Source organism: Manacus vitellinus, unplaced genomic scaffold, assembly GCF_001715985.3.
Source record: "Manacus vitellinus isolate BGI_N305 unplaced genomic scaffold, ASM171598v3 scaffold_64_pilon, whole genome shotgun sequence".
In the NCBI taxonomy this organism is placed as follows: domain Eukaryota; kingdom Metazoa; phylum Chordata; class Aves; order Passeriformes; family Pipridae; genus Manacus; species Manacus vitellinus.
In genome coordinates this window covers 2,113,379-2,140,232 of record NW_021940718.1, presented here as the reverse complement: position 1 = coordinate 2,140,232, position 26,854 = coordinate 2,113,379, and the positions used below count along the sequence as shown (strand labels likewise).

The following is a 26,854-nucleotide window of genomic DNA, read 5'->3' as shown; positions in this document are numbered from 1 at the left end:
ATTTTCTCTGCTGTGTCCCCTTTATTTTAAGTCTTGGATCCTCTCCAGAATTTAGATGATCTAACTACTAGATTTTTTTTTTCTAGATAAACAAAAATTTTCCAAATCTCTTTCCCACACTCAGTTCCAGAAAGGAGAATTTTCTGCTGAGATGTAACCCAAACATTTCTGAAGCCCTGCTATGTCCCCCCCAGGTATCTGTGGATACCATGGCCAGAGCTTTACCCTCAGGGAAAACAGGAATGACTTGCTCAGGACCATGTAGCTTATTGACTAGTAGCAAGTTTATTTAAACCAGGAAGGATGACAGGACCCATCTTGGGTGAAAAGCAACACTCTTAATGGTATTTTTCTTCTGACTTGATAGCCAAAGAGTAAGAGGTTAAAGAGAGTCTTTTGCTGCTTAAAGTGCCCCCTCGAATGCAGATGTGGCCTTCACTGATCTCCATTTAAAAATGATGGAATGTGTTTGTTCAGTAACATCAGCCAGACTCTCTCTGCTGTCACTCTGGGCAATATAAAGCCCTGGTGCACCCACATTTCGAGCAGTGTGCACAGTTCTGTAGAGCTGGAAGTCACAGAGAATGGCAAATACTGATGTGTGGGATGGAGCAGCAGCCTCCCATAACTGAGGGTTTGAGTCTTTAGTCTGGAGAAAAGGCTCAGAAGGGTACGGTCCAGGTGAGGGAATGGCATGAAGCTGTGTCAGGGCAGGTTTAGGCTGGATCTCTAGAAAACGTTCTGCTCCCAAGGGATGGTCAGACACCGAACAGGCTCCCAAAAGCAGTGGTCACGGCCCCAAGGCTACCAGAGCTCATGGAGCGTTTGGACAACGCTCTGAGGGACAGGGTGGGATTGTTGGGGTGTCTGGGCAGGGCCAGGAGTTGGGCTGATAATCCTTGTGGGTCCCTTCCAGCTCAAGATAATCCTGAGTCAATGTTCAGGCCGGCAGCGTCCCCGAGCAGCAGTTGCACGGGGATGGCTGCCCCGTGAGCCCGGCCGGGCTGCGGTACCGGGAACCGTTCACGTTCAGCTCACGGCCCGCTCGCCTGGGCCCTGCGGCCACGGAGGGGGGGAGCAAAAGCACGGAGACCCGAGGGCAGCGATCGGGCCCACGGGGGCCCCGTAACGGCCCGACACACGGGGAGGGCGACTGGACTGCCCGAGAGAGGCCGCGGGGACCGGGACCGCCGTGAGGGGACCGGACCGACCGTGAGGGGACCGGATGCGGCCGGGCCAGCCCCGCCGCCCCCCCCTCCCCGCGCACGCGCACGGTGCCGCCCCGGCGCCGCCGTCCATCTGCGCGTGCGCGGCGCGCGGGGCCCGCGGTGCGCGGCGCCGTCCGGCCGGCGGTGCATTGTGGGCGCGGGCCGAGGCAGTAAAATGGGCGGACCTGGCGAACGAAGGTAGGCGGGAGCTGCGGCCGCCGCTCCCGGCCGCGCCGGCCTCTCCGGCCCGCGCTCAGCCCCTGGCCCCCCCGGCCCTGCGGTCCGCGCTTAGCGGCGCGCCCGGGCACGGGCCCGCCCTCGGGAGGGCCCTCTCCCGGCCGCCTCGACCCCCGCGGACGAGCGGCCGGACAAAGGGAGCGCCCGGCTGGGCCGCCGCGCTGTCCGCGGGGCGGGGGCCGGGCCGGGGCTGCGCCTGCAGGTGCCTCCGCTGGCGGTGCCGCCCGCGGGGGCGGGACGGTGCTCCCTGGGCGCGGACGGCGGGCCCGGGGCCGGGCACGGGCCCCGGGGGGGGCTCGGAGCCGCTTTGGGCCCCGCCTTGTCCAGGTGCTTTTAGGACTCATTGTCCACAACTTTCACACCGCTGTAAATCTTTCCTTCGCTTACACCCGTGTTAATCCTTTCTCTAGCTGGGAGAATAATAGAACCGGTTATATAAAACGAGGTGAGGTATGATAATAGATGTGTTATTTTTTTGAGCTGAAAACCTCAAAAATCTGTTAGTAAAGTGGTTTGACGTTTTTTCTGAAGAGGATTAGGAGAACCTGGGCTGCACCACTGCAGGATTTGGGTATTCTGCCCCAAGGTGTGTACAGGGATGTTTTAACTGTCAGTGGGCATCTGTAGTTTGCCTTTGGGAATGACAAATGTCCCTCAGTGTTTCTGCAAAAGCCAGTTTGCCCTGGCTGTCTCTGTTTCTCGTTCTTCTCAGGTAATGAAAGAGGGGAAGAGATGCCTCAAGGGAGGTGAATGAAGAGATGGAAGGCCCCTTTTTCAAGACTGTTTCTTACATTTGAACTGTGCATCAGTGGCAGTTATGGCTCTGATATTTATATTAAACAACAGGAAGGAAATATCTGTGGTAGGTGCAGCCCTTGAAGTTGAGGCCTACAAGCAGCTGACAATACAACTGCATTTAAGTTATTTGACAAATCCTGTGATGCAGCATGTGTTGGGCTGTTGGCTTCCAGACTCAGGATGAGCTGTCAGTGCCCAAGGAGGGATGATAAGTGGTCTCAAGAATGGCAGTAGTCAAATATGTGATGACTATTTGTGAGAAACTTAATGACAGTATTTACACAGTGTCATTATAATGACCTTACAATAAATTTTGATGGGTTATTATGTTCTTTTAGAACCAGAAGCTTGGGAATAGTTATCTTATGTCATAGAAGCCCTTCACTTTGCCTCCCCATTCTGCTGGGGAACATTAGGTTCACCAGTGAATTCCAAGTTACCAGTACTTATTGCATCTTTTGATGCCAACTTACCTCTGTTTCTGCAGGGTCTTGTCTGTGATGATGGGGGGGAGTGTGATCCCATCCTTGCTTTTTCATCTGATCTTTTTCTCTTCAGACCCTTTTCTGCCTCCAGTGACTTCCCTCACCTTCTAATCCTTTCAGTTTATATTTGCATCTCCTTCCTGAGTTGTCACCTTCATCCCTTTTGTTCTGTTTCTTCGTGCAATAGGAATGTGATACAATCTTTTGTAACATTAAAGCGAGATGAGCTGGCTTTGGAACTGTTGTCTCCTGCTCTTCTGGTATCACTGGCTGTTGTTAGTTTTCTTTCCTCCAGTTCCATTTTTGAGGCATGTGTTCTTCGTGTAACAGTGGAAATACATGCATTTTCTGGAATTGGCATCTTTCTGCTGAAACTTGGTGAATTCTGTTGTCTTTCTCCTCGCCTTGTTTGCAGTCTGTCATGGTAAGGGTCTTCTCAGGTGGCTGTTTTCTCATCATTCTTAAACACTTCCATTTGTTTTGGTTTTCCATTGTTGTAGGTGAATGTAGGTATTCTCATTTGAATATATGAAGTAAATATTTTGCTGCTGATAGCAAAATATTTTGCTAAAATATTCTTTGACCTTCTGCTTCGTATTGGTCTTCTCATGTCTGAAGTATTTGATAGCTAAATGTTCATGTTCACAAACCAAGTGTGGTTACAGCAAAGCTCTTAATGTTCCTTAATCTTGATTGATCTGTACAACAGAGCTGTCTCAATCATACTTCACTGTGAGGTGGGAAGCTAATTATTCTTTGACACACAGTAGACACGAGCACCTAGAATGAGGTTTCAGCCATTCTTTCAGACTGTGTAGTGTGTTTGAACAATAGCTTTTCTTGTCTGTTCTCTTGTCTTACCCATTTGATTACTGCAGCAAACCTTCTGCCCTTGAAAAGTTTTGGGTTTTGTGCTGTCTGCCTCCTCTCATTTTACTAATGCAGAGCTTTTTTAACCTGTTTCTTTTACATGACACCCCTTTGTTTCAATTCACTAATTGGTTTTTCTGTTTTCAACGGTATATTAGTTGATACCTTCTAAGTTGATACCTCTCTTAGACTACTGAATGTCTTAAATCACTGCTGAACTGTCAGTACTGCCTCCCAGTAATCATTCTGCTAATGTCCTTTAAGACTTCAAACTGTTTTAATGGATGGTCTTTATGTGATAACTTTCTTCAAAGCTACAAGCAGTTCCTCTAATATGCTCATAACTACTTTATTTTTTTCATTCTAATTGTTCCTTGAATTTTTTCCATTCACTTGTCTCTCCTTTTTCTCTAGTGAGCTGGTGAAACTGTTCCCCTACCTCTTTGTAGTGGAGTGATGGCCAGCTGTATCTTGACAGAAGAAGGTTGTTGGATTAAGGGGGTCCTCTACTGCAGAGAAGGGGGGTGAAGGATCCTAGTGCCACTTTCCAAAGAAGTTTTGTACTGTGAAGTTTCATAGGAACAGATCCTGGTCTTGGTATTGCCCCTCATGGTGAGAGGAGATCAGCTGATAAGTGTGGAGCTGATGAAGAGGAGGAGAGAGTAACTTCTCCCCAGCTGTGTGAAGTTTGATCGACTTCGTTGCAGAGATTTAGTGACGTTGTGATAAAGGTTTTGGGGACTGTCATTGTGAGGTTAATTATTGAAAACCAGGATTTTGGAATGGTAGGCACAATTATTACTTTTACTGCTGTATAAAGTGGTTACTGAATGCTCTTAGAAACTTTCTCTGAAGTCTTTGTTCTTTGGTGTTCTAGCTGGATCACGTCTTAAAACTGACACTTCACACAGGTGGCAGTGGAGTATCAAAGAGAACCAGCAGCTTCATGTCAGCCCTATAAATTTATGTGAACCCAAATGCTTTTCTCATTAACTTGCCACTAATACACAAGTAGTAATTTGCTTGTCTATAATTTGCTGGTGAAGCTGCACTCTAGCCAACAGGATCTCCTTGTATGGAGAACAAATTGCTTTATCTTTTCAATAGCTGAACAGTGATACATCTTTTTCCCAGGGCTAAAATTTGATGGATGTTTTCACATTTCCCTTTCAGGAGGTGCCTGCAACTTTGCTTCACTTTATGAGGTCATTAAACTTACAGTTTCTGATCATAACAGGTTTACTGTATGTAACTGCCTTAAATCAAATTAGAAGCTGTGGAAAGGGGCCTGGGGGTCCTGGTTGATGGCCAGTTGGCCATGAGTCAGCAGTGCCCTGGTAGCCAGGAGGGCCAACCATGTCCTGGGGGCATCAGGCCCAGCATGGCTGGCTGGGTGAGGGAAGGGATTGTCCCACCCTGCTCTGGCCTGGTGTGGCAGAGTACATTTTGAGTCCTGGGGTCAGTTTTGGGTATCACAATATAAAAAAGATATTAATTTATTAGAGAGTATCCAAAGGAGAGCTACAAGGGTGAAGGGTCTGGAGGGGAAGCCCTGTCAGGAGTTGCTGAGGTCACTTGGTTTGTTCAGCCTGGAGAAGATGAGATTGAGGGGAGATCTCATCGTGTCCTTCAACATCTGTCCCCCTGAGGGGCAGCAGAGGGCCAAGGATGAATCTCTTCATTCTCATGACCAGTGACAGGACCTGAGGAAGTGGCTGGAGCTGAGTTGGAGGAGGTTTAGGTTGGATATCAGGAGAAGGTTTTCACCCAAAGGGTGGTTGGGCACTGAAGAGGCTCCCCAGAACAGTGATCACAGCACCAAGGCTGTCTGAGTTCAAGAACCATTTGGGCAGCTCTCTCAGTCACATGGGGGGGTTGTTGGGGTGTCCTGCACAGCACCAGGAGTTGGACTGGATGATCCTGATGGGTTCCTTCCAACTCAGTGCATTCTGTGACTGTATGAGGTGCACAGAAGGTGTGTGAACTGAAGCAGTTCCTTGCAGAGGAATCAGTGTCATTCCTGTGCCACACTCACGTGATGCTTTTGATGTGTTGTTACTTTGAGGGAAAAGGCAGCACTCACTCCTCTCTCTAGAAACAAGACCCTTTTTTTTCCCCATGGTGACTTCACATAGATTAGTGGGTGGAAAGTTAGGCTGACAGGCATGTCCTGATAATTCACACCCAAACACCGTAAAGAACTATTTCATTTACAAGATAGAGCTATCTAAATGCTTTAATAACTTTTGTTAATGCTTTTTGGGAGTTCTTTATAAATATTTTACCTACATTGCAAAGTGTTTGGGCTCCCTCGGGGTTTTCTTCTTTCTGTCATGTGAAAATAAGCTACTTTTTTCCATTTTGGACTTGTGACATTTGCTTTATGTGAAGTTCCTGATCTAAAATTGTAAAATTACCTAATTTTGCAGAGGGTAACTTATTTCTGTTAATGCCACAGGGGCTTGGAAAATGAAATAACACATGCTCTGCAAACACTTAAGCTTTATGCTTTAAATGTGATGTAGGAAAATTTTATTTAATCTTAACTATTCAAGGGATTCTACCTTCCCATCCAGCTGTGGAAATAACCTGCTAACTCATGCCATGGGAGACAAAAAAAAAAAGAGTTTGAACATGAATGAGAACATCTGATGTTTTACTTCATAAACAGCAACTTACCAAAGTTTTAAAAAGGAGGCAGAAGTTTCTCTTTTCCCAGTGTCATTTATATTCACCATTTATGACATCACTTGTGTGGTGTGGCCAGAAATGATCCAGTCACGTTGCTTGTTCTCTCTGACATGAAGTGTGGCTGGACTTTGCTTGTGGGGGTCTTTTTGCAGATCAGCTCATGGAGTGGCATCTTGGTCTTTGCTTTCAGTCTCTTTGTAGCTATTGAAAGAGAATCTTGTGTTCTTATCAACACCTTTGGAATTTTATGGTCCTGCAAATTGCCCGTATCTCTTAATATGTTGTATTTATCATGATTATTCTGCTCTTCATGATGCAAATAAAATAATTAAGGTGAAAAAGACCCCAGGAACACTTTAGTGGCCTGCACTGTTCCCATAAGCATAATTAAACCTAACTTTGAACTTACATTTTTCTTGTCTCTCAGATAAACCTGATCAGGCTTAACAGGTGAGAAATTACCTCTCTGAGTATATTCACTCAGTTAACACCCTAATTGCTTTTCTCCTTTTTATCACTCATTCATTGTTCACAGGGGTGGTACACTTTTTCTCTCATTATAATGAGTTAAAGTTTTCAACTTGTATGCTTCTGTTGAAGAGTGCTTCTGAGATCCAGGCAAGGGCTTACTTGCCAGGAAGTTCCTCAGTACTTTGTTTTTTTCCCTGCCTCTAATGTAGTTTTCCATGTAATCAGGCACTATTGCATTTCTCACTGTAATTTGGAGTAAATTTAAAAAGAAGGTGTTTGAAACACTGTAGTTCTTAGCTCTAGAAATAAATTCTCCTCTCCATAACCTGGCTACAGCAGTTCTGGTGAGGTGTTGAAAGTTGTTTTCATGACGTGGGGCCCGTGCTCCTTCTAGAATTTAAAGATTAATGTGAGTCACCAAGATGTTTGGTGATCTGGGTTGCATGTGGTTTGAGGAGAGGCTGAAGGAACTGGGTTTGTTCAGCCTAGAGAAAAGAAGGCTTCAGAGAGGCACATTTGGAGCTTCTCAGGGTCTGTGAGAAGGTCATTAGAGAGACAGGGCCAGGCTCACTGGAGTGGTGTGTGTTGGAAGGACAAGAGACAAAAGGTGAGAGGTGGAATGAGATGTTTAGGCTGGAAATAGGGGAAAGGTTGAGTTTTTGTGGTGGGGGTGGGTTTTTTCCCTGCCATAAGGGCAGTCAAGCAGTAGAAGAGATTACCCTGGGAGGCTGCTCAGCCTCCATCCTTGGGTTTTAAGACCAGGCTGGATAACCTGATTAACCTGGCCTGACTTCAGGTCAGAACTGCCCTTACTTAGAGCAGGAGGCTGGACTAGAGACCTCCAATCTGAATTATCCTGTGCCCTTATGGTGGCATAAGGAGAGACAATGATCTCTGGTGAAGAAGATGACTGCTTTCTTGGCCTTTGTCACTGCTTTGCCATGGGCTTTACTTTGTGAGCCTGAGAACTCTGCAGAGAAACACACTCCTGCAGGTGTTTCTTCCTATTTTCATAGAATCTTAGAGTGTTTTGTGTTGGAAGTGACCTTTGAAGAGTTCCAACACCCCCACAGTGTGCAGGGATACCTTCCACTAGATCAGGGTGCTCCAAGCCTTATCCAGTCTGGCCTTGAATGTTGCCAGGGATGGAGTGTCCACAGATCCATGAAGCAACCTGTGCCAGTGCCTCACCACCCTCACAGTCAAGAATTTCTTCCTAATATCTAATCTAAATTTGCCCTCTGTCAGTTTGAAGCTATTCCCCCTTGTCCCAAGACCCTCTCCAGCTCTCCTGGAGCCCCTTTAGGCCCTGCAAGGGGCTCTCAGGTCTCTCTGGAGCCTTCTCTTCTCCACGTGAACCCCCCCAGCTCTCCCAGCCTGGCTCCAGAGCAGAGGGGCTCCAGCCCTTGGACCATCTCTGTGGCCTCCTCTGGACTTGCTCCAGCAGCTCCACATCCTCCTGATGTTGGGCCCCAGAGCTGGATGCAGGATTCCAGGTGGGGTCTCACCTGAGTGGGTCAGGGGGTCAGAATCCCCCCCTCACCTGCTACCCCACCCTGTGGGGATGAGCCCAGGAGGGGCTTTCTGGGCTGTGAGTGCCCGTGGCCAGGTGATATGAGCTTCTCATCCACCAGTATGCCCAAGTCCTTCTCAGGGCTGCTCTCAGTCCATTCCCTCTTCAGCCTGTGCTTGTGCTTGGGATTGCCCTGACCCAGACACAGGAGTTGCACTTGGCCTTGTAGAATTTTGTAAGGTTTGCAGGGGCCCAGCTGTCCAGCTTGTCCTGGTCCCTCTGGGTGCCCCATCCCTTCCCTCCAGTGCATCAGCTGCACTACACAGCTTGATGTCATTGGCAAACTTCTTGTGGCTTCCCTCAATCCCACTGTCCACGTCACTGACAAAGATGTTAAACAGTGCTGGTCCCAAACTTGGTCTCCACTTGGGCATTGAGCTGTTGACCCCCACTCTGAGTGTGCCAGCCAGCCAATTCCTTATCCAGGGAGTGTTCCCTCTGTCATGTCTCTTCAGTTTAGAGACAAGGATCTCCTGTCAAATGTTGTGCACAAGTCCAGGTAGATGATGTCAGTCACTCTTCCCTCATCCACCAACACTATCACCCAATCACAGAAGGCCACCAAATTTGGCAGGTGTAAGTGAAGCCATGCTGGCTGTCAACAATCACCTCCTTATTTCCCATGTGCTTTAGCACAGTTTCCAGGAGGATCTGCTCCATGATCTTGCCAGGTCTTCCTTTTTTCCCCTTTTCAAAAATGAAGGTTATGTTTTCCCCTTTTACAGTCAGTGGGAATTTTACCAGATGGCCCTGACGTCTTGGTGAATGAAGATTGGCTTAGCCACTTCTGCTGGTTCCCTCAGGACCCACAGATGCATGTTATCAGGTTCCATGGTCTTGTGCACCTTCAGGTTCCTTAGATGGTCTCAAACCTGTTCTCCTCTAGCAGGTGGTCCTTCACTCTGCCAGTCCCTGCCTTTGCCTTCTGTAACTCAGGCAGTGCATCTGGAGCACTTGTTGGTGAAGAGTCAAAAACATCACTGAGTCCCTCAGCCTTCTCCATATCCCCAGTAACCAGGTCTCCTATTTCCTGCCAGAAGGGCCCACATTTTCCTTAACCTTTCCCTAATCACCAGTGTACCTACAGAAGCTTTTCTTGTTGCCCTTGGTCCCTTAGATTTTTTCAGTAGTGGGTCATTCCATGATGCAGGGAAGGTCTAACATCTCCTGGCTGCTGGAGGTGCACCTGCTGCTGTGCTTGTGTTAACATGAATGGATGTTTGTCCAGCTGTAGGAAATAGGGTTGATATGGGAGAGTTTGCTACAGCTACTAATGCTCACATATCTAAGTTAAAAATCTCACATTAAATAGTGTATGTGAGTTGATGATATCTCTACCTGAGCCATTGAGGTGGTATTTTCTGTTTCTGCATTGTTGGTTTCAAAGGCTTGTGAAGGAAGCTGAGGAGGTTTAATAGTACACATGTTTTTCTGACAGCACACAGGGCATTTATTGATAATTTGACAGTAAAATATGTTAAAGACATTTAGCCCATGAAAACCAACTCTCGAGGTTTTTGTAGTTATTCAAGCAGGGTGAAATATCTGTGACTTGGGAATAAACAGCAGGAAGGAGTTCTGTGGATTCAGTTGGTTTTCAGACTGATTTGACAGCCTACCACCATTCAGGTTTGTATGAGTTCCAGATATTGGGATTGGAGATGTACTGCCTCTGACATTAATTACTGAAGGTTTGCTTTCCTTCTTACATGCTTGGACTTTCTTAGAGCACCTTTACTGAGACTGAAAATTGGTTAGAAAATTGACATTTTTTCCCCATATCCTTGTTTTGCCATCTTTCTGTCTGCTTGTCTGGAGAAAAACGAAATCTGTTCCTCAGTTTTTAAGAACTGTGTGTTCTTAACTGTTCATCTCTTGAGTGAAGGAGAAGATCTCATGTTCTCTTACATGTGTTATACCTGAAATTTGAAGGCTAGGGGTTTTTCCTTCCTTTGTCATGCTTGATTTTAAATTGATGAGAGTTTTGTGGACCTGGCAGATCTGTTTTTACTGTACCTCATCCTTCAGACAACTTGATGGAATGGAAGCACACTGAAAGAAAATGTGACTGTCTGCCCCTGAGGTTGGCTAGCACAAACAACAATTCTTTTTGTGTTTTGGAGTGGCACTTAAGGGGAAAAACTGAAGAACTATCGAACATCTGCATTTCTGATCTACAAAAATAAAACCTCTCTTTAGTCAACAGGGGAACACAGCATGCATAGGTCCTTTTGTAGGAAAAACATTGAGTGCTAGAGAACTCTACATATATGCATTTTAAAAAATGTAACTAGGAATCAAGAACCAAAAGCTGAAGCAGGACATCTGAATGGAAAATTTGGCACCAGTGTATTTTACCGAGTGAGGTAATGGATAATTCAGGGCAATAATACTTGGCTTTTAATGCCTTCAATGAAAATGTTTCCCCAAAACTTAAATAAGGCTCAGAAAAATATGCTGTGTTTAATGAAGGTGGTCAGATTAGACAATCTTGCCTTGAGCTGGAATTAGGGAAATGTTTCCAGAGTTGTGATCTTCTTGTAGACTTCAGTGACACAGGGAACAAGTTGAAATAAGTGCCTGAGTGAGCTCTGGTGTAGTTGATAGCTGTGAGTGCCTGCTGTCCATTCCTGAGGGATGCCATCCTGTTGGTTGGGCTCACAGTCAGCAGGAGTGATGGTGAGATTCCTGGAGCTTGGCTGCTGGAGGGCTGTTCCTTCAGTGGACAGAGACTCTCAAACGTTGCACGAGTGTTCCCTTTTCCAGCCTGACTAACATGCCTGGCCACAGTTTGCTTTACTAGATGCTTTTTCCAGTCTCATTTGTTGTAGCTGGACACAACCTCAAATATTTGGTGTTTTTCACTCTGTTTTATTCTTTGTTTTTGCATCTAATTTTTTTTTCTGTGAGCTTTCTGCTGTTCCTGACATCCTTCTTCTTTTTTCCTGAGTGCTCAGTTTTCAATCACCAGACTCCCATCTCCGATTTTTTTGTGTTCTTTGCATCAACTTCCAGTCTTTTGCCACCTGTCCCATGTTTCCTCTGCTCTTTACATTGTTGTTGGATCTGGTTTTCTTATTGTTTGCTTTCTTCTCTCTCAGTGCTTCAATCCATTATTAAACATTAGACAGACAAGTGGGTTTTTTGTTCAGTTCTCCTTGGTATCAATGGAATTTGGTGCAGGAGTCTCTTGTAAGGTGTGCATGACACAATCAGGTGCCACATTCTGGCAGATCTCTGGTTTGGCAGAGGGCAGTGCTGCAGCTCCAGCACTAATGAGGACTAAACATTAGCACAGGGTGTAAAGAAATGAGTGAAACTGTGAAGTCCAGGGTTAAAAGCTCAGCCCTTGCCTGGGTGGAGCCTCCCACAAGCAGGTTACAGTGAGGTCAAGGGGATCAAAAGTGACTCCTGGTTTGTTTGGACACAGCCTGGTTTTTGGGACAGGTATCAAAGTTAAGGGTCTGTTGATGACCTTTGTTAGTTGATAGATTGTTTTTCACCTTGAGCTTTGTCTGCGTTGCTTTTGTTAATAAGCATTTTTAAGATTCAGCAGTACTTGATGGAGAGAAGAACTTAAAAAATAAAGGGAAAAAAGAGCAAAATTATGTAGTAAGGAGCCTCATTTCTTGATCAGTTTTACCTTTGGTAGAACAAGTTATGCCAGTCTTGCAAGATCAGTCTTGCAATGTTTTTGCTGGGTATCCCTCTGACTTAGATCCACAGAAGAGTAGGAAGATGCTCTTCCACCCTCACAAATAAATGCACAGTTCTTGTAATACTTTTCATAATTCTATGTGTATATCAGCTAAAATTTCACTTTTTCAGCCAAACTGATCTAGCAACTATCAGTTCCCAAATGGACAATCTCATCCCTTTTTCCTTATATGCTGATCCAAGTGTTTTACTGATGCTGCAGCTGATTTATGGAGGATTTTACGATACTGTCCTATTTTTAGGTGCAAGGTAATTCTTCTTGATGGCTTTATATTTCTTTTTTATGGTAGCCTTTCAAGTTCTGAAAGCTAAAAATTTTAATTTTCTTCAGTGTCTAGGTTCGTTTCTGAGACTGGATAATTGCAAAAGTAGAACTTTTGCAAAGAAATCAGCCAAAGTCCATCTCTCCCTAAATCCCATTGTTTCACTGCAGTATTGTACTCATCTTTAGCCCTAAAAACAGGAGGGTTGCTGACTGCAGAGTGTGTGTGCACATACAACTCATGCACAAGGTGCATCAGTTTGTTAAACTGCTGGGAAAGCTCCCCTCTGCTTTATCCCACACTCCCCCTGTGTGTGTATCCTTTGGTTCTTGGGGACATTGAGGTAGTTGTGAGATCATGAAGGACAGTGGAAACACAACACTCATTCTAGAAATTAATTCTGTTTTTGCAAACTAAATGCCAGTGTGCTTATTTAGAAAATAATGTCCTGCTAATACTTGATTCAGAGCTTTAAGGAGAAAGCAGATGTGCCCTTAAATTATACAGAAAAGACTGGTCCCTCTGTAATAATATGCATGGAATATCTGGTTTTAGACCTGCAAATGTTGATTTAAGACCTCTCTAAACCTTTCAATGATAATGAAATACAAGTGTAATCAAGTGTCAGTTAGGTGACCTTTAAGGAAGGGATATGTGGGGGTGTACAGCAAACTCCCTTTTCATTCATGTGGGATGATGGGGAAGGAAAAACCTGTGTTCAGCTGGTGAACTACTGCAGCAAAGGGTCTGTTCCTCCTGAGGCACTGAAGTACAGTACAAGTACTAGTTGGAAAGACATCTGGAGGGGAAAGACAAATAGTTTTCAGATATTGATTGTGTTGTTCTCCTTAAAACACTCATTTTTCCTTATATGTTACCAGGAACTGGTGGAAACAGTATGTGTAACTGAGATTTAACTGGTTTAAGGTTTCATTGTTGGTAAAGGCATCACAGAACTTAACATTTTCATATTAGTTACTAATGAATGTGGTTGGAAAAAACCCCAATGATTTCTCTTTTTACAGAAAAACCTGCCATTGCTCCACCTGTCTTTGTATTTCAGAAGGATAAAGCACAGAAGGTAAGGAGATGTTGATATGGTTTTTTATTTGTTTTGTTCTTGGCCTTGACTCCTTCCATGGTGATCAGCCCTTTGTCTGTGAAGTTGAAGATGGATAATAGAGCATTAACATTATTAAGGGGCATGGGGCAAGGAGGTACTGAAAGGCTAAAAGTGGGAAGATGTGTGATGGTAGCACAATACAGGTAGCTCCTCAGACAGAAAATGGACCAGTCTGGGAGAAAAAGTATCTGTGAAGGTGTATCTTGAACCTCTGGCAAAGGAACACTGACAGTTGAGTTGCATGAGAAATCTATGAAGTTTCTTTATCTGATAATCATGTTAAGACAAAGCAAAGCAAACTGGTCTAGATTATCGTTTTTCACCTCAGCACGTTTAAATGTCTCTCATATCTTTGGTTAGCAAGCTGTAAAGTGTTAGTTACCTTGGGAAATGGCAATCCTGGTCCCTCATCTCGATATGCTGATGTATTTAATTCTTCCTGGTTAATAGTAAAAGCTGTTAAGATTTGGGGGGGAGGAAAAATCAAGGTTACCATTGTTTCACTTGAAGATGGTGGGAACCCAGAGAAGTGTAACTGTGTACACACGATGCACGTTCTGTTGGATCACTGGATTATGTTATCTGTGCAGTCAGAAAATGTTTGAGTTGAAATAGTGAACCATTTTTCAGTGGATAGCTTTTCTTTGGTTTGGAACAAGTGCTTTCTCACAGGTTCAGTAGGCATATTCATCATCAGAGCTTGAAATCTTTTCTCAGCTTGGGAAGGATTTAAATCTGCTCTCCTAATATTAGCTAATCAAATTAAATCTACCCAAGAGTAAGTACTTTGAGATGTCCTTTCACTTAGATCTTTTACAGCAATTGTTTGCATGTGCTTGGGAGTGAAGGGAGTGCTGGTGTTTGCACTCTCCATTTAGATCATATTTAGATCACTGTTGCTTAGACTGTTGCTGAAGTCCCTTCTGAGGCTCATCATGGTGAGTGTTGTCCCCAGGTGTCTTTACCCTGGCAGTGCCTCCATGGTCAGTCTGGAAGCAGTGAGCATAGCAGTGTGCAACTCAGGCAGAGTGAGTGATGTGGTCCTGTGTCCTTTTTTGTTGGCCTGGTCCTTACATGCCAAGATGACAGTTCTTGTGCTCTCAAGTTCCTCCACGTTGTACCTTTGGTTCTGCACAGAGTGCACACATTCAGAGACCTGTACAGTCCATGCCTTAGGCTGTGCAAGCTGCTGCATCAAACTGTGAGACAGATCTGTTGTACTCTGATAGATCTCAAGAAAATATTTATAAAAAAATATATTAGTTAAAGGCTTAATGTATTTTTTGGACTGGCAGAGAGGATCCAGGGAGAGAGAGATCTCTGTCTTCCCAGCTGCTGAGAATTCTGAGCACTGTGGTGGTGCTGAGCCAGTAGCTGGGTTCAGGCCAACCTGTGCCCAGGCACAGCCAGAGCTGTGGGGTGAAGGGGCTGTGTGTGTCCAGCCCTGGGGGTTCCCAAGCACCTTGGAGGTTACAGGGGTTTGAGAGGAGTTAGAAATTAATCTCAATGCCAAATGGGGGTGGTGGTGCTATCAAGGGGCAAGCCATGGTCACTCTGGACATGGAATAAGGCTTGTTCCTTGAAGCAGGTCAGGAAGAGTCTGGCATCTGTCAGTTAGTTGCCAATTTTCAAAGTAGTAACAGGCATAAATGCTCATGTTAAAGTGTGTATTGTATGGAGATGTAGGATTTTCTTAAAGGGGAAGGGAGAGTGATTAATAATTTTAATAGCTTCTACTGTGTGTATTTGACACTGGAGAGGAGTGGTAGAAGCATCAGTGCTGTGCTTCTTGCAGTTTGATTAAATAAAGCTTTTGCCAGTAGCTGGTTTTTGGTATATGGATAAAATGGTAATATAGTTAGAACACGGTTCTGTGAGCCAAAAGTAACAACTTTTATGTATATAGATATACATCTATACTGTATATATCAGAACCTAGCATTCAGGCCAGCTTTGATCAACTTAATCAAGGAAAGGTGTCTCAGGTTACACACTGGTTGAGACCTTTCACTGTATTTTCAGAAAGACATAATAGCTAAATGTTCCCATTAACAGTTAACTCCATTAGTATTTCTGTAAAAGGTGCCTGGTTAAGTGCATTGCCTGCCACAACAGACTATCCTTATTAAAGTTAACAAGGAAATTCTTTGAACAAAGGACTTTTTCCTAGAGCAATGTTTTGAAGAAAATGCCAAAGTAACTTCAAAATAATTGTCAAAAAACACACTTCTTGAATATGCAATTTCTCTATGTAAATTGCAATTTTAATTTAGTCTGTCAAGTCACTTTTTTTCTGTTAGCAGAAGTGTTCATGGAGGCTTTTCAGTGCTGACACAGCAGTGTGACAGTCCTCACTGGGGGTGAGGAAAAGCACTGCATTGTGTGTTCAGTTGTATGTGTGTATTCAGTATGAGGGTTGCTAAGATGTTTGCCTAGTGCTCTTCCACGTGAACCAGGACATCCTGAGCAGAATTAGTTTTCTGCAGAGTCTACAAACTCTCTCAGTATTACAGCTGGGTTGATATAATTCAGTGGTCTTCCTGCCTTTTCTGAAAGTAACTGTCTAGGTAGGTAACTGTCTACTATTAAGTTAAACAACATTATTTTTCTAGAAATCTCTACTTAAGTTTGTACTTGTAAGGTATCAGATATTTGGGTCACACCAACCCAGTGGAACACTCCAGGTCTGGGGCAGAGTGGCTGGAAGACTGTGCAGCAGAGAAAGACCTGAGGGTGCTGGTCAACAGTGGCTGAACATGAGCCCAGGTGTGCCCAGGTGGCCAGGAAGGCCACTGGCACCTGGCTTGTGCCAACAACAGTGTGTCCAGCAGGGCCAGGGCAGTGACTGTCCCCTGTGCTGGCACTGCTGAGGCACCACCTCAAATCCTGGGGTCAGTTTTTGGCCTCTCATGACAAGACTTTGAGGGGCTGGAGAGTGTCCAGAGAAGGGAACAGAGCTGGGGAAGGGGCTGGAGCAGCAGGAGTGCAGCCAGGTGGGGGTCAGGCTCTGCTCCCAGAGAACAAGGGGCAGGACCAGAGGAAATGATCTCTAGTTGTGTCGGGGTGGTTTAAGTTGGATATTAGGAAACATTTCTTCACCAAAAGGTTGTACAGCCCTGGCACAGACTGCCCTCCCATTCCTGGAGGGATTTAAAAGCCATGTGGATGTGGCACTTGGGGACATGGTTAGTGGTGGCCTTGGCAGTGTTGGGTTGATGCTTGGACTTGATGATCTTAGAGATGTTTTCCAGCTGGAATGATTCTATGGTTCTATGATCTGTTTCCCCATTAGAAGTTGGAAAATACTCAGTGTGTTGTAGGACAAAGTTCATACTAGTCTGGAAACTAATTTTATAACTTGTCTTCCAGCAAAGGTTTTATGCACTTTAATAGAACTTTAGAACTTGCAGCTTGTCTTGTTGATTTAGAGGGGACAAAAAATGCATGGTGTTCATAATTCTGCCTCTAAATTTTTTTGTTCAGTAAGGAGGTTTGAGTTGTTTTCTTTTGCAGTTAAAGAGAGGATTAGTCTCTCTGTTGTCATTTTCATTATAGATATCAGTTAATGGTGGATGTCAAGTTGGCTGTTTCTACATTTGAGTGAGTCTCCATTTTTGTGATTTTCATATCTCCTTAACACGCTGAGAACTGTTTTTACAATGTGTGAAATAGGGATAGTCTCACAGATATCTGAGTGTTAGCACTGCTGTTCCTATTTCTGACAGGCAGAGTTTCTAATGCTGATGCTGGTTGGAAAATTGCATCAGCTTAGGAGGACTCAAACTGTTAAGATCTGAAAACAACAAAGTCCAAACCTCGCTGTGTTAGGCATAGAATATTTCTGTTATTCCATTATCTATCCCAATAACTTACGAGCTATGCTGTGCTTTGCATAACACTTTTTGAATTCAATATTTCAGTTGATGGATACAGCTTATTCTGTGATGAATGTTAGACCCTTGTTTGACTTGTGTTTCTGCTCTGAAACTAATTTTAGTTTTGCCATAAAACCATTTCATGATAAATTTCTGGCCATAGGTTGCTTGAAGATATTTTCTGAAGTTAACTTTTAACATGCATTTCTGAGGTGAAAGCATTCTGGGTTTTTGGATTTACACATTTTTAGCAGGTATAATAGCTCAAACAGATTTAACACAGTAGTGTTGTAAAGAAACACTTTGTCCAAAAATGCTTTTGTAATAATGTCCTTTGTTCTGCAAATGTGAGCTGTGGTGATCTTCTGGCCATTACTGATTCTCATCATGTTAGGATGATCATGACCTCCCTAGTCTCAAGTACAACAACAGGTAGATGTGCAACTGTGATTTAAAAAGTTTTTGTGCTTGGAAACAAGCCATTGTCTGTGGTGTAGCTTGCACCTTGTCCTCTTCCCTTTGCCAGCCTGGGTTGGGATAATGGTAGAATATAGAAAAGAACACTTTATAGGAAAAAGAACAGCTTGTTTTATGACTAGTTTTGGTCAGTGTACTGCTTTCTGTAGGTGAATTGATAGTGCTGAGCTTTTAGGGATGACTCTGAAGGAAGATAAGTTACATGATGCTTGGGTCATGTTCCATTCTGAAGTGGTACAAAGAGTTTAAGGGGTAACTGGCATCTGGGTGCTAAAGGTAAAGGTTCTGGAGTGAATAAGGGTTTATGTTGTTAAGTTGTTCTAGCTGTCATCAGTTTTAAAAGTAGGTGTGGAGTTGTAAAAGTGATTTAGGTGATGAGAAAGATGGCATTTGCAGGTAGTCTGGAGAGCAAAACCACGAGTTAAAAAAATAAGTTAAGATGATGTGTAAAGTAGGGATTAGTTGAAGTCTTGGTTTGATGTGGTATTATTGGGAAGTGCTTGAGTTTGGTGGTTTGAGGAGGTCAATGACTAGAAAGTATTGGTCATGCTGTAGGCATGACTTGTAGGTTTAGGGTGGTGGCAGACAGAGAACTGTGGATGAAGTAACTTGTGTATGGAGAGACAAAACCTTCCCTTGGCCAGGCTCTCTCAGCATCCTTTGCACAACTACCAAGACTTGGGTAGGGACACCTGTTTGAACAATGTTGTAAGTCAACAGCATACTTAAGGAGTTAAAATTGATGCCTGAGAGTTCATAACTGTGAATACATTGCTGCTCTTGAACTAATGGTCATGAACATACTTGGAGAGACAGTTGTGCAAGGTGAAACTTGGAGAATATAGAGGTTGATAATGTCAGAGGCAGTTGAGGATACCAGCCAGAGGTCTTTGGCTCTGAGCAGGTCAAAAGTGTGAAAAGATATACTGAGAATAGTCTTTTTAGACCATTGGTGGGGAAAATGAGGAAAGGAGTTGCAAATAGCACAACTTAGAAATGGAAGGAGAAGCTGATCCAAGGGTTCTTATGCCAGTCTTTATTGAAAATGCATTTTATTTGCTTGCCTATATTTGGAGGTTGTAGCATCATATGAATCTTAGCTTTTAAGTATTCTTTCATGTCTCTCCTTATTTTCTGCAAGGCAGAGAAAGCCAAATCTCTGAATAGACTTGAATGTATTTAGTCTGAGTGGATTATTTTTAGTTTTAGTAAAATAGATTCTGTTTGATCTGGCTGAGCAAGGTGAGTTTGTGTTGATGGCTTCCTAACATTATTCATCTCTCTGTTGATCTTTGCCTTAGTCTTTAGGAGACAGGAACAGATTTTTGCCAAGTTATCCCTAGAGCTGTACTTTATAAGGGGTGTTCCCTATAGAGAAGAGGAGGCTCCAGGAAGGAGACACATCTCAGACAAAACATTACAGCAAAAATGAAGAGAGTGAATGTTCACCAGGTACAAAGAACTTCAAACAAGAACTTAGATCAGAATTCATGAAGTTAGGAGATTAGGAAACCCTTTCAATAGCATGTGTGACTGAAGACTACAATTAATTTTAGGAGTTTGCAATTTCCCATGAATATGCTTTCTTGAGAACAGCTTAATGAACTTCTGCCTGGAGTAGTTCTGTTTTGACAAATCCATGAGTCCTTTGTTGATTTTGTCTTCCATGACTTAAACCAACTAAACACTCTTAAATAGTATTCACAAAATTCTGAAACTTGCAATAGTTTTTTATTAATTTGATATATTTTTTCTAATATAATTTTATGTATTGACGTGGCCATGAAATCTCATCTTGGCTTCAGATTTTTTTTGGTGTAAAAGTGATGATTGGCAATAATTGTTATTTCTGGTTTATTTCTTTTGTGGGTCTTGAAGCATATATTCCAACCTTGCTCAGGATAGGAATCAGAGTTATATTTATTTTACTTTTTAAAATACTTGTCACTAATTACTGTTATTAAAATCTCTTAGATGTTTAGCCCACTTTTAGGTGTTCTAAACTGATATAAATTACTTGCAAAATGATTTGTCATTTCCACTTTTAAGTGTCTAGCACAAGTGTGTGTTGAATGTTCTCGCCTCTTCTTGCATTATTAGCAATTTTCTGATCTGTAGCTAAAACTCAGTGTAAATTTCTGGTAAGGCTCTTTTTTTTTTCCTTTTTTTTTTTTTCTCTTTCTTCTAATTTCTCCAGTTGCTTGCTGAATGTGTATGTGGAGCTACTGGGATCCATGGCATCTTCTGACAGGAAGTTTAGCAGGATGGGCTTCTTGTCCCCTTTAGTTTTGGACAGGACTTCTTTTGAGCCTGTAATAGCAAAGTTTAACGAGATCCTTCCAGCTCTTGCTCTGTGGCAGTCACTGCATTGGCACCTTACATGCCACTTATGATTTCACAGTTATATGCCTGCTCCTTTTTACTCCAAATTCTGTGTATTATGGCTGAAGAATAATAAGGTTTTTAGCTATTTTTATGTGGAAACACTTCCACACCCTCTCTCTAGGCATTATTTTGCCTCTTATGAGCACTGAATCTTTTTGGTAATCTCCAGCCTCAGTCTGGCTGTCTGCAGTTCCCTAATCCCTGCTGCCTCCAGACCCCTGGTGATGGTTGGCTCATCCTGAGGATCATTCTGGCTCCTGACAAGGAGCAGAATTCATTCCCATCCCTGTCAAATCCCTGGATTCATCTCCATCCCCATTTCCTAGTACCCTTCTCGTTACAGCTTTTCAGCACTGTGGCTTTTAGGGTGCCCCAACCCTGCTCAGGTTCTTCACAGGCTGTTAATGGCAGGGTTGTCTCAATGGCTGTGCCAGCTGGGCAGGGTGTGGGGGTGTCAGTGCTGCAGGGACAGGCTCTGTCCCTGGGGAGCTGGACAGGGTGAGGGGGTGTCAGTGCTGCAGGGACAGGGGGTGGGGGTGTCAGTGCTGCAGGGGCAGGGTGTGGGGGTGTCAGTGCTGCAGGGACAGGGTGTGGGGGTGTCAGTGCTGCAGGGACAGGGTGTGGGGGTTGTCAGTGCTGCAGGCCAGGGGGTAGGGGGTGTCAGTGTGGCAGGGACAGGGTGTGGGGGTGTCAAGTAGCTGCAGGGGCAGGCTTTTTTCTGACCCCAGGGAGCTGGGCAGGGTATGGGGGTGTCAAGTGCTGCAGGGACAGGGTATGGGGGTGTCAGTGCTGCAGGGACAGGGTAGGGGGTTCAGTGCTGCAGGGACAGTGTGTGGGGGTGGTCAGTGCGCAGGTATGGGGGTGTCAGTGCTCAGGGAACGGGTTGGGGGTGTCAGTGCTCGCAGGGCAGGGGGTGGGGGGTGTCAGTCTGCAGGGACATGGGGGGTGGGGTGTATGCTGCAGGGACAGGGTGTGGGGGGGTTGTCAGTGCTGCAGGGACAGGGTGTGGGGGGTGTCCAGTGACTGCAGGGACAGGGGTGTGGGGGGTGTCAGTGCTGCAGGGACAGGGTGTGGGGGGTGTCAGTGCTGCAGGGACGGGGTGGGGGTGTCAGTGCTGCAGGGGCAGGGTGTGGGGGTGTCAGTGCTGCAATGAGCAGCTCTTGGCCCAGGAGCCGAGTGCACGTGGTTCTGCTGTGGCTCGATGGATCCCCAAGCCTAATACTTGGAGAGTCTGGTAACTAGTGACAAAGTGATGGGGGTTTAAATGTTAAAACCATTGTAGATGTTTCCAGAAAACTAGAAACCTGCCTGACTTGCTCCCTGGCAGAGGCTGGCTCTGCTCAGGCAAGGTGGGCCTGCAGGTGACCAGAGGAGGCTGGGCAGGATTGAGGAGCTGTGGGGGAAAGGGCTGTGTTGGATGATTTGGGGTAGCAGAGAGAGAACCAAAGGACATGTGCATTTTAAGCCATGAGAAATATCAGCTCTTCAGTGCTGCTGCTTTATAATTGCTTTTGTGGTGAGTGTGATGCAGGTAACTTGTGACTTAATTCTTGTGCTTTTTTTATGGCTGTCTCCCCGTGAAGGGGAAGAAGACAGTTTGAGTGGCCTGTGGAGTGCCCTTGGCCTCAACAATGAGGCTTTGCTTCAAAAGGGATTAGGAGTAACGGGTTTTAAGCATCAAGTGGAGAACTGAGGTGTTTACTTATTGTCTTTCTCTGTGACTGACATACCTATGTTGTAAGTGCTGGGGCCAGCTCCAGGTAGCCTTTTCCTGCTGTTCTCCCCAGCAAAAGAGGTAAGGAAGGTTGCTAGAGTGCTAGACTTGATTAAATTTTTGGTGACAAACAAAATGTTTCTTTAACTCCTCTCATTCTGTGGGGTTTTAAGTTAATGTTTGGATCTGTTAGTAACAACTAAATATTAAAACCAGAAAATTTTGATAGTACAAAAGCCCAGCATCCCCAACTTTTACCTGACATAATATTACCCCAGTAAATATATTTCAACTATTTTCAGCCTTAATTGTAGTAATTTCTTGCAAGATAAAATTTTATGTGTTGCAGGCTTTTAGTAGTTGTTTCTGTTATGAGAACAGGCCAAATCTTACTGGGAGAACTTGGGGCCCTTAAGATGTAAACGCTGCTGTTTATTTTTGAGGCTTCTGTTTACTCTCTTGCATGGCCCTGGCATTTTTAATCTCTCTTCGTTCTACCAAGTGTTTTCTGTGAACAAGCCAAGGTTGTGTTCATCTCTGCCTTACTGCTTGATTCTTTAGATATTTTATCATAAGACATTGGGAAGCTTGGCCCACAGATCTCAACTGGGAGCACATCCTTGGCTTGCATGTTATCCATCAACTATAATTTAGTCCTTAATTACAATACAGTTGTTTGGGCTCAAAGCCCATAAGTTTTTTACTCTTCAGATGTGTGCAGAATATGATAATGCTTGATTTTTGTTCTACAAGCGGGGATGTGCAGCATTTAAATGATGTGAAGAAATGACAAGTCTGTGGCAGAAGTTCAGCAAATACCAAATTGCATTAGGGTGCACTAGTTATCCTGTCACCTCCCTCCTTGAAAGAGATGTGCAGACTTCTTAATTTATGAAAGAAAGCATTGATGTTGCTTTTTGGATAATTCACCATCACGTGAATCTGAAAGGATCACCTGTCTTGTGTGAATGTTAAAATCATTTCTGTGGAGAGTTTTGTAACCAACCTCACCTCCCTGAAACGTGAGCTGAAGAAGCAGTGAAGGACAGTTATTCACAGTAATTGTCTATTTAATATTTATGTCTGAATCTGGGGGTAAAAGCTGTCAGCTGTCTTTAAGTGTTCAAGAGAAGGAGTTAAACTCCAGCAGCCCTGTGGCTGGCAAAGTGTTCTTTGCCGGGGACACAGATGATTTTGGCTAACTTTCAAAAAAGTGCATTTGCTCCACGTGATGCTTTTTGTGGGGAGGGGAGGCTGAGTCAGCCAGCAGGTTGTTTACATAGTTCCTGTGTGTTTTAATTGGTGTCTCAGCAGCGAGCAGCTCCTCCTGCCACACTGTGAGAACAGCAGAACTTAAAAAGGGGTTAGCAGATGCTCTCAGTGGGACAACTGCTCTCTCATGTCGCAGCCTTGCACTGAAGGGACGTTGTCTTTTCTGCTCACAGTCCCCTGCAGAGCAAAAAGCTTTGTCGGATTCAGGCGAGGACCCCCGGGGAGAGGTTGAGCCCCTCCACCATGGTGTGGGTCATGCAGAACCAGCTGGTGAGCGCGACTCTGAGCACCCTGCTCCCACTGTGGCCTCAGTCAGTGCTGCCCTGAGGCCCGCTGCTGAAGCCCAGCTTGCTCCTATTCAACAAGAACTGGCAGGGGTAAGTGTCAACCTACCAAGTCCTTCTGCTGCTGAGGGGATTAGAGGAAAAAGTCCCTTCTACGCAGTGGAATCGTTACTGTTCATTGTAGGCAGTGCAGCTCACTGTCTGTCTGGTTCTTTGATCTCAAGTGTTAGTCCTCTCTAAGTCCCTGTTCCAATTAGCAGAAATTAGATTTGTTTGGGTCTCACTAGTGTAAGACCTGTTTGGGTCTTACTAGTGTAACTCTAGAAGATGCCTCAAGTATTTTAAGATTTAGGGTGTAAACTGTGTGTTTGCTAAGGATGAGAGCACCTCTAAAAGAGTGAGTGCATCTGTATTTGTGGGATTTGCTTTAAGCAGTTAGAGGAGAGCTCTTTGTTCCATCTGAGCCATAATGCTGCAGCTTGACAAAGCCAGCAGTTAATACTGTGTTTCCACTGGATATAAAAGGAGCTTGTCATGACAACCTGTAAGGTACTTAATAGATTAAAAGCACCAAGAATCATACTGAAGCAGAACTTTGAGTTTAAGTATTTGATGGGGGAGGAAGTCAGTACCTTGCAGTTGGAAAAGCTGTCAGAGCTCATAATTTAAGATTTTTCTACTGGTGGTGCAGCAAAATATTTTCTGGAAGATTAGATGACTAAATGGCTGCTGCTGTAGAGTTTTTCAGAGCAATTTTAAGTGTTCCTAATCTTTCTGGTTGGTGGGCCATATTTTCTTGGTGCAGGAGAGTATCACTGGTCACTGTGACACCACATCCTAGGCATGTGCTCTTTGCTAGATCTTTGCCTGTTAAGGCTGCTCCACCCAATACCTGCACCCTTTTCTTGACTAGTTGGTTTGGGTTTGTTTTTTTTTTAATCCAAAAATGGGTCATCTCCAGTAAACCCAGTGCTGAATGGATTGTCATGACAAGGTGCAAATAGCTGTAGGTTGGGCACATTTCCATGTTCAGACTGTTGCTTGATGACCTGCTGCAGAAATCCTTCTGTTTCAGATTCTTTTGTGAAGATGAAATGTTTCGAGGACTAAAATATAGCTGGTCAACATAGTCACAGACTTTTATCTCAGTTTTCTGTCATTTGAGATTGCAGTGTTACTAGAACTGTCCAAGAGAACTGCGTTAACCAGACTTTCAGGAAAACTGTAGCAAGTGGTTATCTTGGTCTTATTCTTAGCAGAAAATCTTACTCCAGTTAACCCAGTTCTGAAAGAAATTTAAAAACCAAAACTGCTGTTGGGGATTATATGCAGGAATTCGTGGCAGTACAGAACAACTGTCTCAGCATCCTTGAATTTGACTCCATTCAGTTAAATTTATGGAATTGTACAGTGCTCAGTAGGGGCATGTAACTGGCCTTCACGTGCACTGGCAAGCACTCTTCCAATTATCCCAATCTCTTAGAGTGAAACCATCTCTTACCTTGAAATACAGAGAAGGTTGGCACATCTTCAGTGTGCTTGTACTGATCTGCTGGAGCAGAAGTTTTCATGCAATCTTCCTAGGGCCCTGGGAAGATGGGTGAATTAAGACTGAAGAAGAGACACTACATATTTCTTGTTTACTTGGTATTGTTTGTACACTCAGACAGATATTTTTGCTAAGACTTGAACACGGTGTGGCCAGAGATACAGTCATATATAAGTGTACTCTTACAGCTTTCCCTGAATTACATTGGCCTTTTTTTTTTTTACTTTACTCAAATTCTCCCTTCCTGTCCCTGTTTCTGTTCATTTATTGTGAATAAGCAAAACCAGACAAATTTCTTGAAGTTTTTAAGTTCTTCTCTCTTAGTTTGATGTAGCAACTGTGTGAGGAAGTAATGTTAGTAGTCTAGTTAATTATGGTCACTGGCACTTTTAAAAAGCAGTTGGTAGCATTTGTAAAGGTAATTTCCTTAATTAGAAGTGTGTCAGAATTGTAGGAAGCTCTATTTAGAAATAATTGTAACATTCCTGTAGCTGGATTTCTAAAAGCAGGGGGAGGAGAGAGTAAGTGAAAGGTGGCTTCTGCTCTTAAATGAGAAAATTGTAGGTTGGATTTTGATGTTACTGGTTTAAGTGTCTCTTCAGCATCTAATTTCAAAGCACTGAATGGAGAGAAGTTGAGTCACCTCGGTGGTTCCTTCCAGGATGAGATGGGCCTGCCTTTTGTTTCAGTTGTACTTGTGTAAAGCAGGGATTGCTGTAACACAGACTGAGTAGGCTGGGAAGAGAGGCCTAAAACTGAAGAGGCTGAACTGCTGTTCACTGTCATTAACTGTAATTTGCTGGTTTTCCAGCCTGTCAGGTGTGTCATCCATATGTACCCCTGATATATTCCCCTGATTTTTGTCTAGTCTCCCCAGGTTCCTCTGAAGCAGCAATTCTGGCTGCAGTGGTAACTTGCTTTATTGTGTGGCTTCATCCAAAAGTGAAGCTTATCCAGTAGATGTGTGTCCCCACACTCCCACAGGATCTGCCTGTTTGTCCAAAGGTGCACAGCTTTAATCTCCCACAACTCTTGGACTAGGAAACAGGGAAATAACTCAGAGCAGATGCTCTGCTGTGCTTTGCCCTCAGTAGGGTCCAGAGTTGGGTTTGGATTTTGATGCCCACTGAACATGGTGGTGGTACATTAGCTGTGCTTGTGTCAGTGAAATTACAGTGATGTGATGATCTGAGGCTTGTACTATACAGGTTTGGCTTTTTTTTGTCTGTTATTTGAACATTGAGAGGACAACACGTATTAGAAACAACTTAAGAAGTTTTTGATGTTCAAGGGGAAACCACTGATTTATTTTTAAGGATTTTTGCATATTGAGATCTGCAGTTCCATTCATGCAAATTTTTTACCAAACATTTTCCTTTTGCTCTCAGGATTTTTGATAAAAGTTGAAACAAGTTGCTGGTATCTGTGACAACACTTTCTGTGCAAAATAGATTATTTTTCCTGAGTTCGGATGCTGGTTGCTGAAATAGGTATAACATGATTTTCCACTTAAACCTTATCTTTTGCAAAACTGATGTATGTTGACAAGGGCAATGACTAATAAGACCACCTTCTAGTACTGTGGACTAATTCACTGATTATATAGGAAGAGCCAGGGATGATCCAAATGCAGTATTAACACTGATAGATGTGTGTGAATGGAGGGGATTGTGTTCCAGAAGTGTCAGTAGCTTCTCATTCTCTATGCTAAAGGTTTCAAAAGTATCAACTGGGATGGTAATGAGGTAGCTATACTCTTAATGTAAAACAAACCAGAAAAGCTCTTCATTGCATAGGCAAAGTACAGGGTTTTTATTAACATTTAGTGAAATACTGACAGTACAGTACTGTCTGGGTTCTAA

The 26,854-nt window shown here is 44.0% G+C and overlaps 1 protein-coding gene across 1 annotated transcript in view; it reads left to right on the top strand.

Moving 5' to 3' along the window:
* The first annotated feature begins 1,225 nt into the window (after window positions 1–1,225).
* Window positions 1,226–26,854, top strand: part of RANBP3 (RAN binding protein 3) — a 47,363-nt gene continuing 21,734 nt past the window's right edge. Inside the window, exons 1-4 of the mRNA XM_029963885.1 lie at window positions 1,226–1,406; window positions 1,501–1,890; window positions 13,339–13,394; window positions 23,333–23,536. Coding sequence (XP_029819745.1) covers window positions 1,226–1,406; window positions 1,501–1,890; window positions 13,339–13,394; window positions 23,333–23,536 — 831 coding nt within the window. The remainder of the gene's footprint in view (window positions 1,407–1,500; window positions 1,891–13,338; window positions 13,395–23,332; window positions 23,537–26,854) is intronic.